This window comes from Pogona vitticeps, chromosome 7 (assembly GCF_051106095.1).
Source record: "Pogona vitticeps strain Pit_001003342236 chromosome 7, PviZW2.1, whole genome shotgun sequence".
Taxonomy (NCBI): Eukaryota; Metazoa; Chordata; class Lepidosauria; order Squamata; family Agamidae; genus Pogona; species Pogona vitticeps.
Genome location: NC_135789.1, coordinates 30157268 through 30171960, shown reverse-complemented (window position 1 = coordinate 30171960; position 14693 = coordinate 30157268). Strand labels below are relative to the sequence as shown.

Sequence of the window (14693 nt, the reverse complement as noted above, 5' to 3'; positions counted from 1 at the left end):
GGAATCCTCAGAATCCCCAGTCATGGCTAAGGAATTCTGGGAACATATTTCATTCAAAGGAGGGAAGGCTCTAAATCAATCAATCAATCAATCAATCAATCAATCAATCAATCAATCAATCAATCAATCAATCAATCAATCAATCAATCAATCAATCTATCTATCTATCTATCTATCTATCTATCTATCTATCTATCTATCTATCTATCTATCTATCTATCTATCTATCTATCTATCTATCTATCTATCTATCTATCCATCCTCTACCTGTGGAGGTGCACTAGGCCCTTTCCCTCCTAATATTCAGGAAGCACATAAAAACTTTGCTTTTCAGGGAGGCATTTCAGGATATCCTCGGCTCATAATTGTTAGTGATTTAGTCTTGACTATTATATTTTGTAAGCTTTTTTGTCCATTGCTGCTATCTTGATTTTTTTAGACCTGTTGGCCTTTTATATTCTATTTTTTATTTTATATTTTTGGATTGGGTGGGATTTGGTTGTTTTCTTTATTCAGCATGGTGCAGTATAACGGTATAAATAATAAATAAATAAATTGTCAGAAACACTAGGCAGAACGTGTACTTGGATATGCACCAATTTTGATGCAGGACAACCCACCCTCTGTAGTCTCTTAACACATATGGAATTGAGATAGATCCAGAATGTTAGTGGGATGGTGATAGAACAGAACCAATAGCTTTTTACATCCCTACTACATATACAGATGCAAACAACAACAGCTAGTATGAAAGGACTGGCTACCTAACTAGCGTCCAGCTGGCCCTTGGGCAAGTCATCATTTCCAGTGGGGTGTCATCACTGATCTTAGGCGCAGTGCTGAGTGGCCGAGGTTCCAAGACATGCTCCACAAGAGTACCATAACAGCTGATGATGTAGAGAGACTCAACCACAAACTGTTTGGACTGATCTGTTGAGGAATGAGAATAATTGAAAGAGATTTATTTCTTTTTCATTCAATAACAAACTTCTCAAAAGGCATTCACCTTAATAAATACCTTGCGAACAGCAGTATTATCACCTGCTTTACTCATCATAAAAGATGTTCTACAAAATCAAAGGAGATCTAATGCCCATCTCCCATAGAGGTCTATGGCTTGTAAACTGCCCAAAATTCAGAGTAGTTTTCCACTTTCCGGGGCAAGAGAAAGCTACATTGCTATTATTCCTGTCTCAAGTCTTTTTCTTAGCACCTGACCAATCTAGCTGCCTGATCAAGATTGAAACTCTTAAGCTTCTCAAGGAGAGGAAGCTCTTTTTAAAAGGTCCTCCCTCCCTCCTTATATTATTCTTTAAAAAGCCCAAGACATTGACGGCAACATGTCAATAAATACAACTAATCTGGCTGGCAATATTTCTAAAGTTTTCAACAAGAGGATGAAGAAACAAGGAGGAAGGAATGGGAGGATGGGAAGGAGAAGGACGAGGAGGAAGAAGAGGAAGGGGAGATGAATGGGAAGAAAAAGGAGAAGAAGGGGATGTGAAAACACAAAATATCCAAAATGTGTCAGCTTTGGATCTTTAGAATATTGTTTGTACCACTGGATGTCTTCTCTCTCTCTTTCTCTCTCTTGCTGCACATAGAGAGTTGGCAGGAAAAGCTTTGGCATTTTCTGTTACTCTGTTCTTGCCAGGTTTGCAAACTAAAATGAACTGTCCCTGCCACTGCCTTCATCAACACTTCCTCTTTGGTGACGGGGGAGGGGGGGAACAGAAACAGCCACGTATTGCAATTCAAAACCAAAGCACGAGTAGAAACCCCAACATGATTTGGTTAGAAAAGGATCCTAGCTTAAAGCAGATGCCTGGATAACCACTGTCTGCCAGAGAAGACAAGACCATGGTAGACGGACCAGCAGTCAACCTCAATATAAGGCAGTTTCGTTATATATTATCTGTATGTTATTGACCTGTATTAAAACACAAACCTTTCTCTCTCTTAAGACCCGGGTTGCTTGCAAACCAAGATCTCGATGACCCAAAGACAGCAGCGACGCAGAATTCTCCTCCCACAGATTTGCTGGGTGAAATTTGTGGAGCTGGTTTGCTTTTGCTTTGAAAAAGAGGTAGAGAGAAGAAAGAGATCATACTGTAATTATTATTGAGTTGTCCACCAAAGTAATTTGTGCTTGAGGTGCAATATAAGGCCGAGGAACCTCTTTTCTCAGAACTACCGAGAATCAATAAAGCCTGAAGACAGAACAGTGGCTGCTCAGCATTTCAGAAAAGGCAAATTAAACATCCCTTATATAAGGAGCAGAAATAGCTCGAGTTATTTGATTGACTTCTTGCTCAGTGACAAAGGCGAGGAACTACAACTGATGCTCTTAGGCTACACCATCCCCTGTCAATCAGGAAGCAATGGGAGTACGGAGGAAATGACATATTTAATCAGTTGCTAAGAATTAACCCCTTTCATAGTTAGCACTCAAGATAAATGTGTGCTCCAAACTGTGGGGTACAGAAAAACAAGGCCTGAATTTTGACATTTGTTTCTAAGGCTATGTTTCTACAACCACATCTAAAAGTAATACACTAAAAGAACACATTGTTTGTTCCTATACTGTATGTGAATTCAAACAATTAGTTCTTCTATACATCAAGGGATGGTGTTAAGGATCTCATGCTACTGCCAACTCAACAGGGCAATGTTGTCCAAAGACTGCCATATCAAAATGGACCCAAACTTGAGAGTGGTTTGGGCTCAGATCCCTATGGATTTGGAGGTTTTCTGTTTCGGGGAAAGCTCCTTTCAAAACATCCCATTCTGAAAAGGTTAGTGTCACCGTTATTTGAAAGGAGGTTTTTCTTCTTCCTATTCACAAAACAGATTTTAATAATCAAGGAAACTGTCAGCTTTTCACGTAATATGAACACAAGCAAAGGCGAAATGACATGGAGTATGAGAAAGAGGTATAGCATCCACATACACAAAAAGCAAGCATGCCTGAAAGAACGAGACTCTAAAGCAGTCTCAAATGCAGCAAAACGAAGGTCAAAGTTCACATTCTTGGCTGTTCATTTATCCATTTCTCTTTTCTCATCTGTCTTTCTTGGAAACTTAACTCACCTTCTGGACTCTTAGCTAGACCCAGTATGGATGTTTAGAGTGCTGGGCTACCACTCAGGAAACTGGGGTTCCAATCCTCACTCAGCCAGGAAACTCATCACGTGACCCTGGGGTCAGCCACAGTATCTCAGCCTGACCTTATATTGTGAGGATAAAGTTGGGGGAGGAAAGCCAGGTAAAACACCTTGAACTCACTGCTGGAATATAAATGGAGCTAATAAATGATGATGATGAACAGCCTCCACCAGAAACCAGTGTCCAAGAAACCACAACAGGGCAAATTATGAAGCTGTCTCAACGCTGAGCTGTGTGTGAATGAAAAGAAAGGGGGTAATGGCATATTCTGAAAGAAAAGGTTTAGGTTTAGTGTATGGAAACTGACAAACACTTCTGACAGAGGAGTGAAAAAGCATCTAGATGGGACAACAGAAACCTCTGTGTATGCTTCCAGGTTAGCACCAAAGAAGAAGGAAGAGCAGAAGACTGAAACTTGTACAGGGCGGATTACATACAGTCTCGCATTCATCCCCCAGCCTCTCCAGACAGTAAGGTCTCAATCAACAAGACTACAAAAGAATTTTTGAGGCAAGATGATATCAATGGAATGATGGACTAAGAAGACTAAGTAAAGAATGCAAGAGTGAGTCATTACGGAGAAGACACCCATCTTATATTGCTGCACTAATTTTCCTATATTTTCCTAAAGCTGCCAAGGCTAACCAGAGCCTAGAAATAATCAGAGCTTGGAAAATTTACAGCTTCGGCTACAATCCTTGTACATTCCCAGCCGACGCGGCCATGCCAGCTGGGTGATTCCAGCAGTCCAAAAAAAGTAACTTAGTCCCCCCCCCCCCATGTCCACTGAAGTATTCTTCTCAGTACAACAGGAATTGAGGGCAACAAATTACCAGAGCTGTGGGAAGTAACTTCTGACATGCAACATGTGGACCCCCCACTAATTTTGATCTCTCAGTCATCACTGCTCCTAGGAGAGTGACCAGATTTGCAGCCACAGGGGTGACAGTGACAAAAGAAGAAGCTGCTGTCCTTTAAAAACAGGGTTTGTGCTCCTAATGTACACACATTGGCCTACATTGTAGGCCTTATTTACAACTGGCGTTGTGCTGGTGGAAGTCTCTCACAGGAATGATTCTGCTTGAAAAGAAGGTGTGCAGCGACAGATTTGCAACTGCGGCTTTCCCTGCCATTGTGGTTGCCGTCATCATCCTTAGCAGCAAATTAGGGGTAGTGACAGCAGGGGATGGACGTACAGTCCTTGGTAGATGCTGGAGATAGCACTCTTGTCCCTCCATCCTTGGAAGTTACCTACTCACCTTTACAACTTCCCCACCTACAAGCAGATACGTACCAACATTATTGCCATGTGAGAACAAGAAACTACGTGGACTTCCACAGCAGCGATGGGCGTGTGGATTATTTCTATCTCCTGCAGCTCGCTGGGAGCCAACAGTAAGCAGAAAAGGTCATGCTGCGGAGTTGCTTCCCAAGCCCTCTGTGCCCCCAAAGAGTTATGATTTTTCACAACACAAGTATAAACAGATTTAAAGGAAATGGAATAAAGTATGTTCTATTTACACCACGTCTTTAAAACAAACGTCTTCTCCAGCACACACTGAAGCCCCGGCTTCCAGTGCCAAAACATTTTCAGTTCAAGAATGATGTTTTGTAGACAGAAAAAAGGCAGCCTTGTAAAACATGATTACTTTTGTGGTTAAGCTTAAGTGAGAAGGAGAGAGGAGGGAAAGGGGGAAAAACAAGGGATATTATCCTTGCTTAAAATGTTTGGTGGATGGGGGAGAAAGGACAGAAGATCTGATACCAGCATCATCAAATCCATATTGGAAAGTTTTACAACAGAATTTTTAATACTATGACCCACAGGCATGCTCCCTGTCTTTCGAGTTCCCCATTCTTTGTGTCACCCTGGAGTATTTATAGATATGTCCCCATTTAAATCGCCCTTGCCGACTGACAAAAAAACCCAGTTGTTTTCCAGGCTAGTGCATGAGGTTCCAAAGTAAACATCATGTTAATTTCATTAATGCAGTCAGCATGCATGCATTTTGTGTCAACAGCCATCCTGTGAGGTGTGAGCATGTTTAGGGACAAAGACTGCGGACAGGGATACACTGGAAGCTCCCATTCCAGAACAATGAGCAACAATTGGGAGCATATGAGGAGGACAGAACTCCCCCCCCCAATCCTGATGCTATTCCACCACCTCCACCACTGTGATTCACTACAGAAAGAGAGAGAGAAGGTGTACCTGTATATTAACTGTGCCCATGGGATTAATGTACCTGGCCAAGTTTGGCCTTCGACTCCAGTTCAGGAGCTCCGAGTGGCAAATCCCAACTAGCCAAGTGAAACCAATCCCATGTAACCTTCCCACAGATGCACCGAGGCAAACCATCTGAACATTCCAATTCTGGCTCTCTTGTGGCAAAGAGCCAAAAACAAACTAGCCGGACAGTATTGTCCTCTTTCTCTCTAGACGTGGAGACCTCGATGGCGAAGGTGTCCTATGTGATGAGTTATGAAAACTGCAACTTAATGTCTCTTCTGGGAAACATCGCCAGGCTCAGGATAAGCCTGGCCCATCCAGGCTGGCCAAAGCCCCCCCCCAAAAACAGGAGAAGGCAACCAAAAGGTTTCCTGTTTGAAGAACATTTCGGGTTGAGAAACAACCTCTTTGGGGCCATAGTATGTTCCTGGGCATCTGACCTGCAAGGCGAACTTTTGGCTTCCCTCCCTGTCTTAAACATGGAACGGCTTTGATAGCCCCAGAACAAAGGTGAGAAATGTGGATTTTTTGGGGATGTGAACTCTGTCGTGGGTGATGCTGGAAGTCATAGTCAAAAATAAATAAATAAAGTTTTCCATCTCTGTCTGAGTACAAGGGAAATCCCTGGACTAGACGACAGTTCAATCATGAGCTCACTTGCCTATCTACATATTTCACAGGACAACTCACAGAAATAGCATGATAGCAGTTTCAGTCTTATAGGTCTAACAACAGGTACATTAGCCATAAAAACCTGGCTCTTGTCATATTGAAAGCAGTACTGAATGGTTCTCCTCAACTCCATGATGATTAAATCATTTATTCCGATCTCAAAATATAACCAATGCAACTGAGAGCATCCTGCCGATTTCCTCCCTGCTTCGTTTTCATGTGAATTGTGCAACGGCAGGGCCATTGTAGATTACAACAATAGCTAACTGGGACACCTTTGCCTCTCCAGATCCTCTGGAGGACTACAACTTCCACAATAATATTGTCCTTGGCCATGGGTTCTCCATTCCATGTTTTCACTGACCAATAGCATGCCTGCAAGGTGCCATCCTTCCCTGGAGCTCCATAGGGTTCCTCAACCTTCCTCAGAGTTAACAAACATCATCATCTTCTTCATCATCTTAGAACTGCAAAGTTGGAAGGGACCCTATGGATCATCAAGTCCAGCCCATGTCAAAAAGGCACAGTGGGGAATCGAACCCCCAACCCCTCGCTCTGCAGCCAGAGACCTAAACCAACCCCTGTGTGATCCAGAAGTTAAGGATTCAGTCCTTCTGCGCGTAAAGCACAGCCTTGTCCACTGAGCTCTAGGAGCCCTTTCTCTGAAATGAACAGCAGCTGCTCAAGAGGCCTGCTGTCCTTTGGAGGAGCTCTCCCTTCCTTTCAGTGGTGACTGCACCCTCGAGAGCTTTCCGATGGGATGATGGCCTTTAGCTTTTCATGGTGGTTCTGAAACCATTAAGCAGCTTTTCCCAAACAAAGGCATATTCCAAATTCCTCTGGAAGGAGGCACATTTATTTATTTATTTACTTATTGACAGTGGCGGTTTCTTTAAAGCTTAAAATCAACCGCTAAAAATAATTACAGGCCCTCATTTATTTATTTTTACTCAACACAGAGCTGACAAATTTATGCCCGATTCTGCTGACTTCATTTTAGGTCTCATTAAGGCTTTAATGAAAACAACATGCTGACTTAAAAATATAAAATCTCCCCCACCTACCCCCAATTCTTTTAAAAAGGAAGAAGAAATTTCCAATTGCTGCATAAGCAGACAGTGGTTCATTTTCTTGAGCGCGCTATAACCGCAGCATCAAACGGACCACAAGAGACTTTTGTGAGCACATATTCAATGATTTAAGGTCTATTACATTCCATATATTCTTCACTTTAATCTAGTGCTTTTAATCTTGACTCAAGCCGATGCCATCCCCAGTTGACAAGGGACTGTACTCCTTCTGGCGGATGCTTAGAACAATCTCTACTAACTTCCTCCTAGTGAAAACCACGGATAGGTATTTGACAGACGATTCAAGTCCAGTTTTCTTTTCTTGGCCATTTCTTTAATGAAAGGATATGGGAGGTAGGGGAGAAGCATACCCACCATAGTTACCAGAAATGCTCTAATAAAAATAGTAATATTACTGCACAGCAATTTATAGAGTGTTCCAAGTTTCCTCACCTCTCAGAAATCCTTGTAATAAGTATGGAACAGAATGCAGGGTTAAGGCTGAGAGATCAACCATGTTCACACACATCCAAGCTGACAAACCCATTCCCCTCCACCTTGTAATTCCCAGAATATGCCATGCATGGCTTTATGCAAACAGAGATGTGCTGCAGCCTCTCTCTCACTCTTGCAGCCGCACCGTTTTTATTTTCTTTATTTTTGGAGGAGTAAAAATGCCCCAAGTGGTTTCATTGACTTTATTCTCTTCCCCACAAGTGCCTCTGCCCAGTGTGGATTGGTGATAGCTTCTTAGAGACCCTGAAACACCTGGAGACCTCTGTTTGGTTTATCCAAACATTTTTGAGATGAGAGAGCACTATATGACAAGATGAAACTGTAAAACCTACAAGCAACACATTTATTGCGTAACATTATAGGCATAAAAATTAGAAGTTTCAAGACAAGTGGAAAAAATGTGTGGCCATCATTTTTCCATCTTAGCATTCATTAGTCAAACAACACAAGGTGGAGGTGGAAGCAACTATTCTCATAGAGCAACCGGACAGAATACTGCTTATTTGTCGAGCCCTTCATCTAAACAAAAAGACTGGAAAAAACGTCTGCTTGCCTCAGAAAAGTAGTACAGTATCTGGGAAAGGCCTTTGGCACCTCCAATGAAGCTCCCTGTTGCTTGAGAAGAATGTGACAAGCATGGGTGATGTGGGCGATACCATGCTATCTCCGAGTTTTAGAGAAGCCATTCGGGCAGATCCCTGAGACTGCACTGAACGCAGAAAACGCCAAGAGCAGCCACAGCCACAAAGGGTAACAGAGGCTGCTGGCTTGACCATTATACATGTGAGGGGTTGCTGAAAACAGCAACTCTATGTAGAATTCCTACTCCTTTTCTCACTATGATGCATTTCTGGAAATGCAGGATCTATCATGTACTTACTGCTACACCCCTGCTGGCTACCATGGCAAGTAGACCAAGGTCTCCCACACAGAGGGCTCCTAGTAGAGAGGGTTACCAATCAAAAGTCATTGGCCAGCCATTTTGCCTTGTTAATGGATTTCTTATGTACTGGGGGAGGAGGTGGGAGACGGGGAGGAGGATGAATTGATGCTGATGTTGTGATGATATATGATGTCTGAAGTCCCCATAAAATGACATGAATGAACTCGGTGCTTACTGTACAATAAAAGCCTCATCTGGAAGCGCTGGTGTGACTAGCTAACATCTTTAAGCAATTCGTTGGCACTGGTGTGACTTCTGAACATCTTCAGAAATTTGTGCATTCTTGGAGGCCTACTGATGATTGCCTATCTTCCACCTCCTGCCATTTTAATTTTTTTTAAGTTGCCCATCATAATTTTCCCTGACACTCCCTCTGGTGTAGCCCGGCTCCAGCACACTGCATGACTTTAAAAGGGCTGCCATCTGGCTCTGATTAAAAGGGTGCCAAACAGAGTAGCAGGCAAGCCTGGCGAAGAGGTACGAGAATAGGGGAAGACTCACCAAGGGGGAACCTGCCATCAATCCTTACCACCACTGAGGCAGTACTGGGGAAGCATGCTACATACTAAGATACACAGGTGGCTTTAGACATGAAAGGGGCAGGAAAAGAGTAATTCAACCAGGGTAGAGGCAAGTATGTTGGGCATCACGCTTAGTTCTGCCCTCAGACACACATCGCTTCCATGTAAGGAATAAATCAGTTCATGCAATTTTAAGAAGACAATGATGAAGAAGAAAAGCAATGTGTGGTAATTTCTAGTGAGTACAGCAAAATAATTAGAAGGCATGCTGGGATTGAACTGAACTCACCATGGAGCTTTTATGGAAAAACATCCTGCCCCAAACAGGTAAGGTCTTCGTGTGGAAGTGGGGGGGAAAATGCACAGAAATTAGATGGAAGAGGTCATTGTCAACAAGCAACAGTGTCAAAACATGTCATTCCAAAACATACACATATATTTAAAAACATTGTTGATTTTCTAAATTAGAAAAAAACTACCATTGTCTCGCCCAAGGCAACAGGAGGCCAAAAAAAAAAAAAAAAAAAATCCCCCAGTGTTGCAATAAATGCTGGATTGCTGCTGAAAGCCACACTGGTTGCCAATCTGCTTCCAGTCTGAGTCTGTGAGTACAGAAGGCCAAAATGGCTTGGGGGCAATATATCTGAGGGAGCATGTCTCCCCATGTACACCTGTCCAACCACGAGGATGCTGAGGGAGAGGAGTACAATACATGGAGACACAGGAGAAGGCTTTCTTGGCCATGGCACCTTGGTTGGTGAATCTCCTTCTGCCCTTGATGCCATCAAATGGTGCCATCCTGGCCTTTACTTTTTTGCCACACAATTAAAACTTATTAAAAAATCATTCCCCCCAAGCACCTAGAACAATTGTGGCTCAGCTTCCACTGCACGATTAAGGTGTTGCAAATCTCCTCCTTGTTTGCTTTACATCCACAGAGGTAGTAGACCAGGATCTATGTCAGATGGTTTCAAATCGTACAGAAGAGAACACGTTATCAGCAATCCCTTTAGTTACAGAACTAGACGGCCATTAGTGAACCCACTCACGTTGTAACCAGAATGAAATAAAATAAAACAGCGAGATGTCATTACCCATTATAGTTGTTATATAATATTGTTATGTCTCAGTCACTGCAAAAGAGGAATGAAAGTACAAGTAGCAAATTCTTTGTCATTACTGTATACCTGGCTCACCTTTCCTTCAGTTTTGTTTTGGGTTTATTTACGTGGAAAATCGTTTGTTTGCATGGCAGAGCTTTCAGTCATGAGAGCCGCCACTTACTGCCTGAAGTAGTACATCCTGCCTGACTAGGAAAACTAAGGCTTTAAAAAAAATTTACCTGGGAAAATTAGTGCTACTCATCTCCGCAAGGATTTGGTTCCGACTATACATGCTTAAGACCTCCCTGTGCTCTTCTGTCTCTTCGTTTGGGCAGAAGAGCTTCTGGAAGTCCTTCACTGGGAGTGAGGATTCCTTAAGAGCTGAACGTATCTGATTGTCATAGAAGGGAACTCCCCGCCGCTCCTATAATTTTCAGACCAGCTTGCTTTGCTTTGTGCTTGGTCTTCTGGGTTGAAACATGGGTTTTACTTTCAAATCTGTTTCCACAGGCAAGAAGTTCTGTGAAAATCACATCTCTGAAAGAATCCAGCTTTTCATAAGGGGCTATCTATAATCTATATAAGGTAAGCCCTTACTGTGGGGCAGATGCAAGAATATACATTTGAAAGACAGGAGGAGAAAATCACATATTGTGCCATCTGGAAAGAATGGGAGTTGTAGTTAAACACAGTTGTATCACTATGGGCAAGGGAAAGGTGTGCAGGAATCGCACACACAGGGCATGGCCACAATGGCTCCCTCTTCAAAGCCAATTCATGACACACAGTCCCCCCCCCCCACAAAAAAAGCCAGCAAGGTAGAAGTCTCATGTCTCATTTGGACTCAACTCATCCTCCAGAAAACCAGTCATCTTCCTGCCACCTCTTACATGGATGCTGACACTGTCACGTGCAACAGAAGGAAGTCTAAACCAGTGGTCCTCAACCTTGGGCCTCCAGATGTTCTTGGACTACAACTCCCAGAAGCTTTCACCATCACCTCTGCTGGTCAGGATTTATGGGAGATGAAGTCCAAGAACATCTGGAGGCCCAAGGTTGGGGACCCCATCCTTGTAACAATTAAAAACAAAACAACCAAAGTGGGAAATGAGAGGTAATGTGATCTACCAAGAAGAGCGCCCAAGGCGAATAACTGAAGTTGTAGCCGTGCTAGTCGGTGCAACATTTAAACAAGAAACACAAAACAAAATCTATCAGTAAATAAAAATGTTGTGGCATCTTAAAGACTAACTCCTTTATTATAATGTGAGCTTTCCTGGCACCTGCCCATTTTGTCAGACAAGATTCACAAAACAGAGACTACGTGCTAAAACATTCACCGTGAGAGGGCATAGACGTAGTTGCTAGCTACATGTTAAAAGCTATACATCCTTTAGGATCCAACTCTCAGGAATCTGGAATTCAGAGTTAGAGCCCATCTCCACTGAGCCAGCAAAGTTCAACTTCCTTTGCCATTGTTTAACTTGTCTTTTTTAAATAAAAAATTGGAATGATTTTATGCTTCTCCTTTCTATTTAACAGCCTGACTGGAGAAACTGATTTAACAAGCTCTCCTACTCCCACAGTAAATATCTGATAATGTGGGATTATATGTGTGTTGTAATTTTGCAAGAATATATCACTCCTCCACTATGCATCTTCAGAGTTATGTCAGCTAGCTTGTGGACAAAGCCCACTGAATCGGCTAAAAATTAGGAAAAATTCAGTTTGGGGTACAACTCTCAGAATTCCCAAGAAAACATGGTAGCTAATAATGGAAAAAGTAACTTTTCTAAGCTTTTAGACTTGAGTTTCTGCGTCTTGCATAACTCCTTACTCTCACTGTGACTAGCAACACCAGAATCAATTGTGAAAAATAAGACAAGCACTACATACTGGAATTTGTGCAGGGCACTTAAGTGTGTGGACGGCCCATTTTAAGTTGTTAAATGTAGAACACAAATACAGTATTCACAGATCTGGCTGATGGGAAGACGAGAGAAAGGAAAATCTCAGAAAACGAAAGCAAAGCCAAAGCAACTTTCTGCCTGACATCTTCATAGAGGTTTGAATGAGCAGAGGGTGAATTATGGCCTCCGCAGTATAATTTGAGAAGCAAAGATTTTTTTCAGGGGGGTGGGGGTGGAAAGCTGACAGTTTGCACAAGGCTGATCAAAATATGGTCAGAAACAATCTCTGCCATCAGAATTCATGTCTGGGATCACCCCTCTGAGCACATTTTCCCGAGCTGCTTTACACATGACATGGCGCAATGTGCATTAATAAAAAAGGACACTGTACAACATTTTCAGGAGAAGCCATCCTTGAATCGACAGCACCAGATGGCTGCGCTGGGTGACAATCACATAGCAATGTCAAGCCAAGGGAACCATCGGGGCCATCCAACAGCCACTGGCCTCACTGGCTGTATACAGCAGATGATGGCTATTTTCAGCCCAAGAGAACCTCCCCTGAATCTTCCTTTCTTTCTCTGTTTTTATGGATTCATTTAGAGTTTTTGAAACTCCCGGGGGAAAAAGGGGATTATTGGAAATCTAAAGCTATTATTTCCGGTGTCAACCTTTAGTAGATCAATTGGATAAGATGATAATCCCCATCTCTTCATTTAATGGCCTCACCTCCCAAACTAACTGGGAAGAAACTTCCTTTTTAAAGAAAGGCATTGGGATGTTGAACTGAAGTCCTTCTGAATGAGTTCTTTAAAATATCTTTTTTTAAAAATAGATTTCCTCATGTATCCTATTTTCTGCCACTATTCAGTATTTTATTGTTACATTGTTTGAGTCTGTGTTCATTAGGTTTTTTTTTTTTTTTTTTTTTTGGGAGATTTATAAACATCTTTTAAGGTAAACCCTCCCAGGCAGCAAACAATAAGAAATAACATTCTGAGACACCATAAAATACAATAGAAACAACGGAGAAACTGAAACATTTGAAACAAAACCGCACCATGTTTGCAAGAAAGAGAGAGGAAAAAAGGGGGTGGGGAGAGCTGAACGTTACAGCTTTTCAAGACTATCAATTTTATTTCAGTGTGAGCTTTCATGGATCAAAATAAAACTGCCAGTGCCACAATAGTTTTGGGTTGTTTTTCCACCCTTTCTTTTATTTTCCCAGTGTGTCTGATTCTTTGGAAATAGCATCATACACTCCAAAGCATTCAATCAAGGCTGTTATAAACACTAGAAGGGTGGGATACAAGTCAAACAAACAGACAAACAAGCAAGCAAGCAAGCAAGCTTTTAGGAGCTACTTAAAGATCTGCAAGGAGGTGGCCTGGGCATTGAATCAATAACGGGGCAGTGATTAAAACACAGTTCCAGAAGAGGGGTGGGTGGGGACACTGCTGACAAGTCTGTCACCAACCCAATTATTTTTGAAAGTCAGGCAGCAAAGCCTGGGTTACCTTTTCAGGTAGCTTCACGGGCACCATGGCTAGAATGGATGCTGCCTGGGGGAACCTGGAATATTTAATTCAATCTTGGTTTGGCCCAAGGTCTGGCAGGGAAGCATACAAGCAGGGCCTCTGGTGTGGGTCTTAGGTATCCTATTTTGTGTGTTGCCCTGAACCCTCTTTGGGGGAAAGGCGCAGGCTGAGTGGGTACACGAGCAGGGCTTCCAAACCAGATCTCAGGAGGTACGACAGCATGCTTTTTGCTACCGGTGAAAGCAACCTGCGCTAGGACATGGCATCAGAACTTCAGGGCTCTGATTGTGAACAGCCGTGTTCTGAGTTGGGTGCAGAAGTGTAAGACCTGCCAGTAAAGCTGGCACATGATTTCCTGCCTCCCTCCAAAAGTATCCAAGTAGTCGTGCTTTGCAAACGCTAAGGCTTCCAAGGGGCAACCCCATGTACAACACACTAGAGTGTGCTTCTTAGCCCGTTACAACAACACCGTTCCAGGATGGCACAAATGGCAAGTCAGACTCATACATCTATGTAGCAGAAATTCCCTGCTAGCATCGGGCATCACTACGCAAATCAATTCTGACTGGCGGTGACTCTTTCCAGGGTTTTCCAAATAGAGAGTACTCAGAAGTAGCTGACCATTCCCTTCTTCTAGGAGTGCCTGAGCAGCTTGCCCAAGGCTACACAGGCTAGCTCTTCTGCTGGGAGGCACAGTAGGAAATTGAATTCCCGATTTCTGGCTCCTCACTCACTGAACTATCCAGCCAAAGAGATCAAGAGAGATGGATCATACACACTGAACATACTCAAGCAGAAAAAGATGGTAGCTGTCACTATACTTCACAGGCATTCACGCACCCATCCAGTGCCCATGGAGTAAGAGAAATGTAGAGATAAGCATGGGGCTTTCTACATCTAAAGAGTGTCCTCTACCACTAAACTCGGGACAATTCCTTATTTTAATCCTAAGAGGAGATGACACAAGTTTCTAGTCCTCCAAGGAATTTGGGATCTCTGGGAAGCATTTTGGAAAGGGGTTACAT

At 42.8% G+C, this 14693-nt stretch overlaps 1 protein-coding gene across 5 annotated transcripts in view; it reads right to left on the bottom strand.

The window, feature by feature from the left end:
* Window positions 1-14693, bottom strand: part of BCAS3 (BCAS3 microtubule associated cell migration factor) — a 410844-nt gene that overhangs the window by 231274 nt on the left and 164877 nt on the right. For 4 of the 5 annotated variants that reach the window (XM_072978539.2, XM_072978537.2, XM_078379287.1 and 1 more), the window contains exons 17-19: window positions 9407-9451; window positions 1949-2073; window positions 765-930 (exon numbers count right to left, since the gene is read on the bottom strand). In XM_072978539.2, coding sequence (XP_072834640.2) covers window positions 765-930; window positions 1949-2073; window positions 9407-9451 — 336 coding nt within the window. The remainder of the gene's footprint in view (window positions 1-764; window positions 931-1948; window positions 2074-9406; window positions 9452-14693) is intronic. The other variant, XM_072978538.2, reaches the window with a different exon arrangement.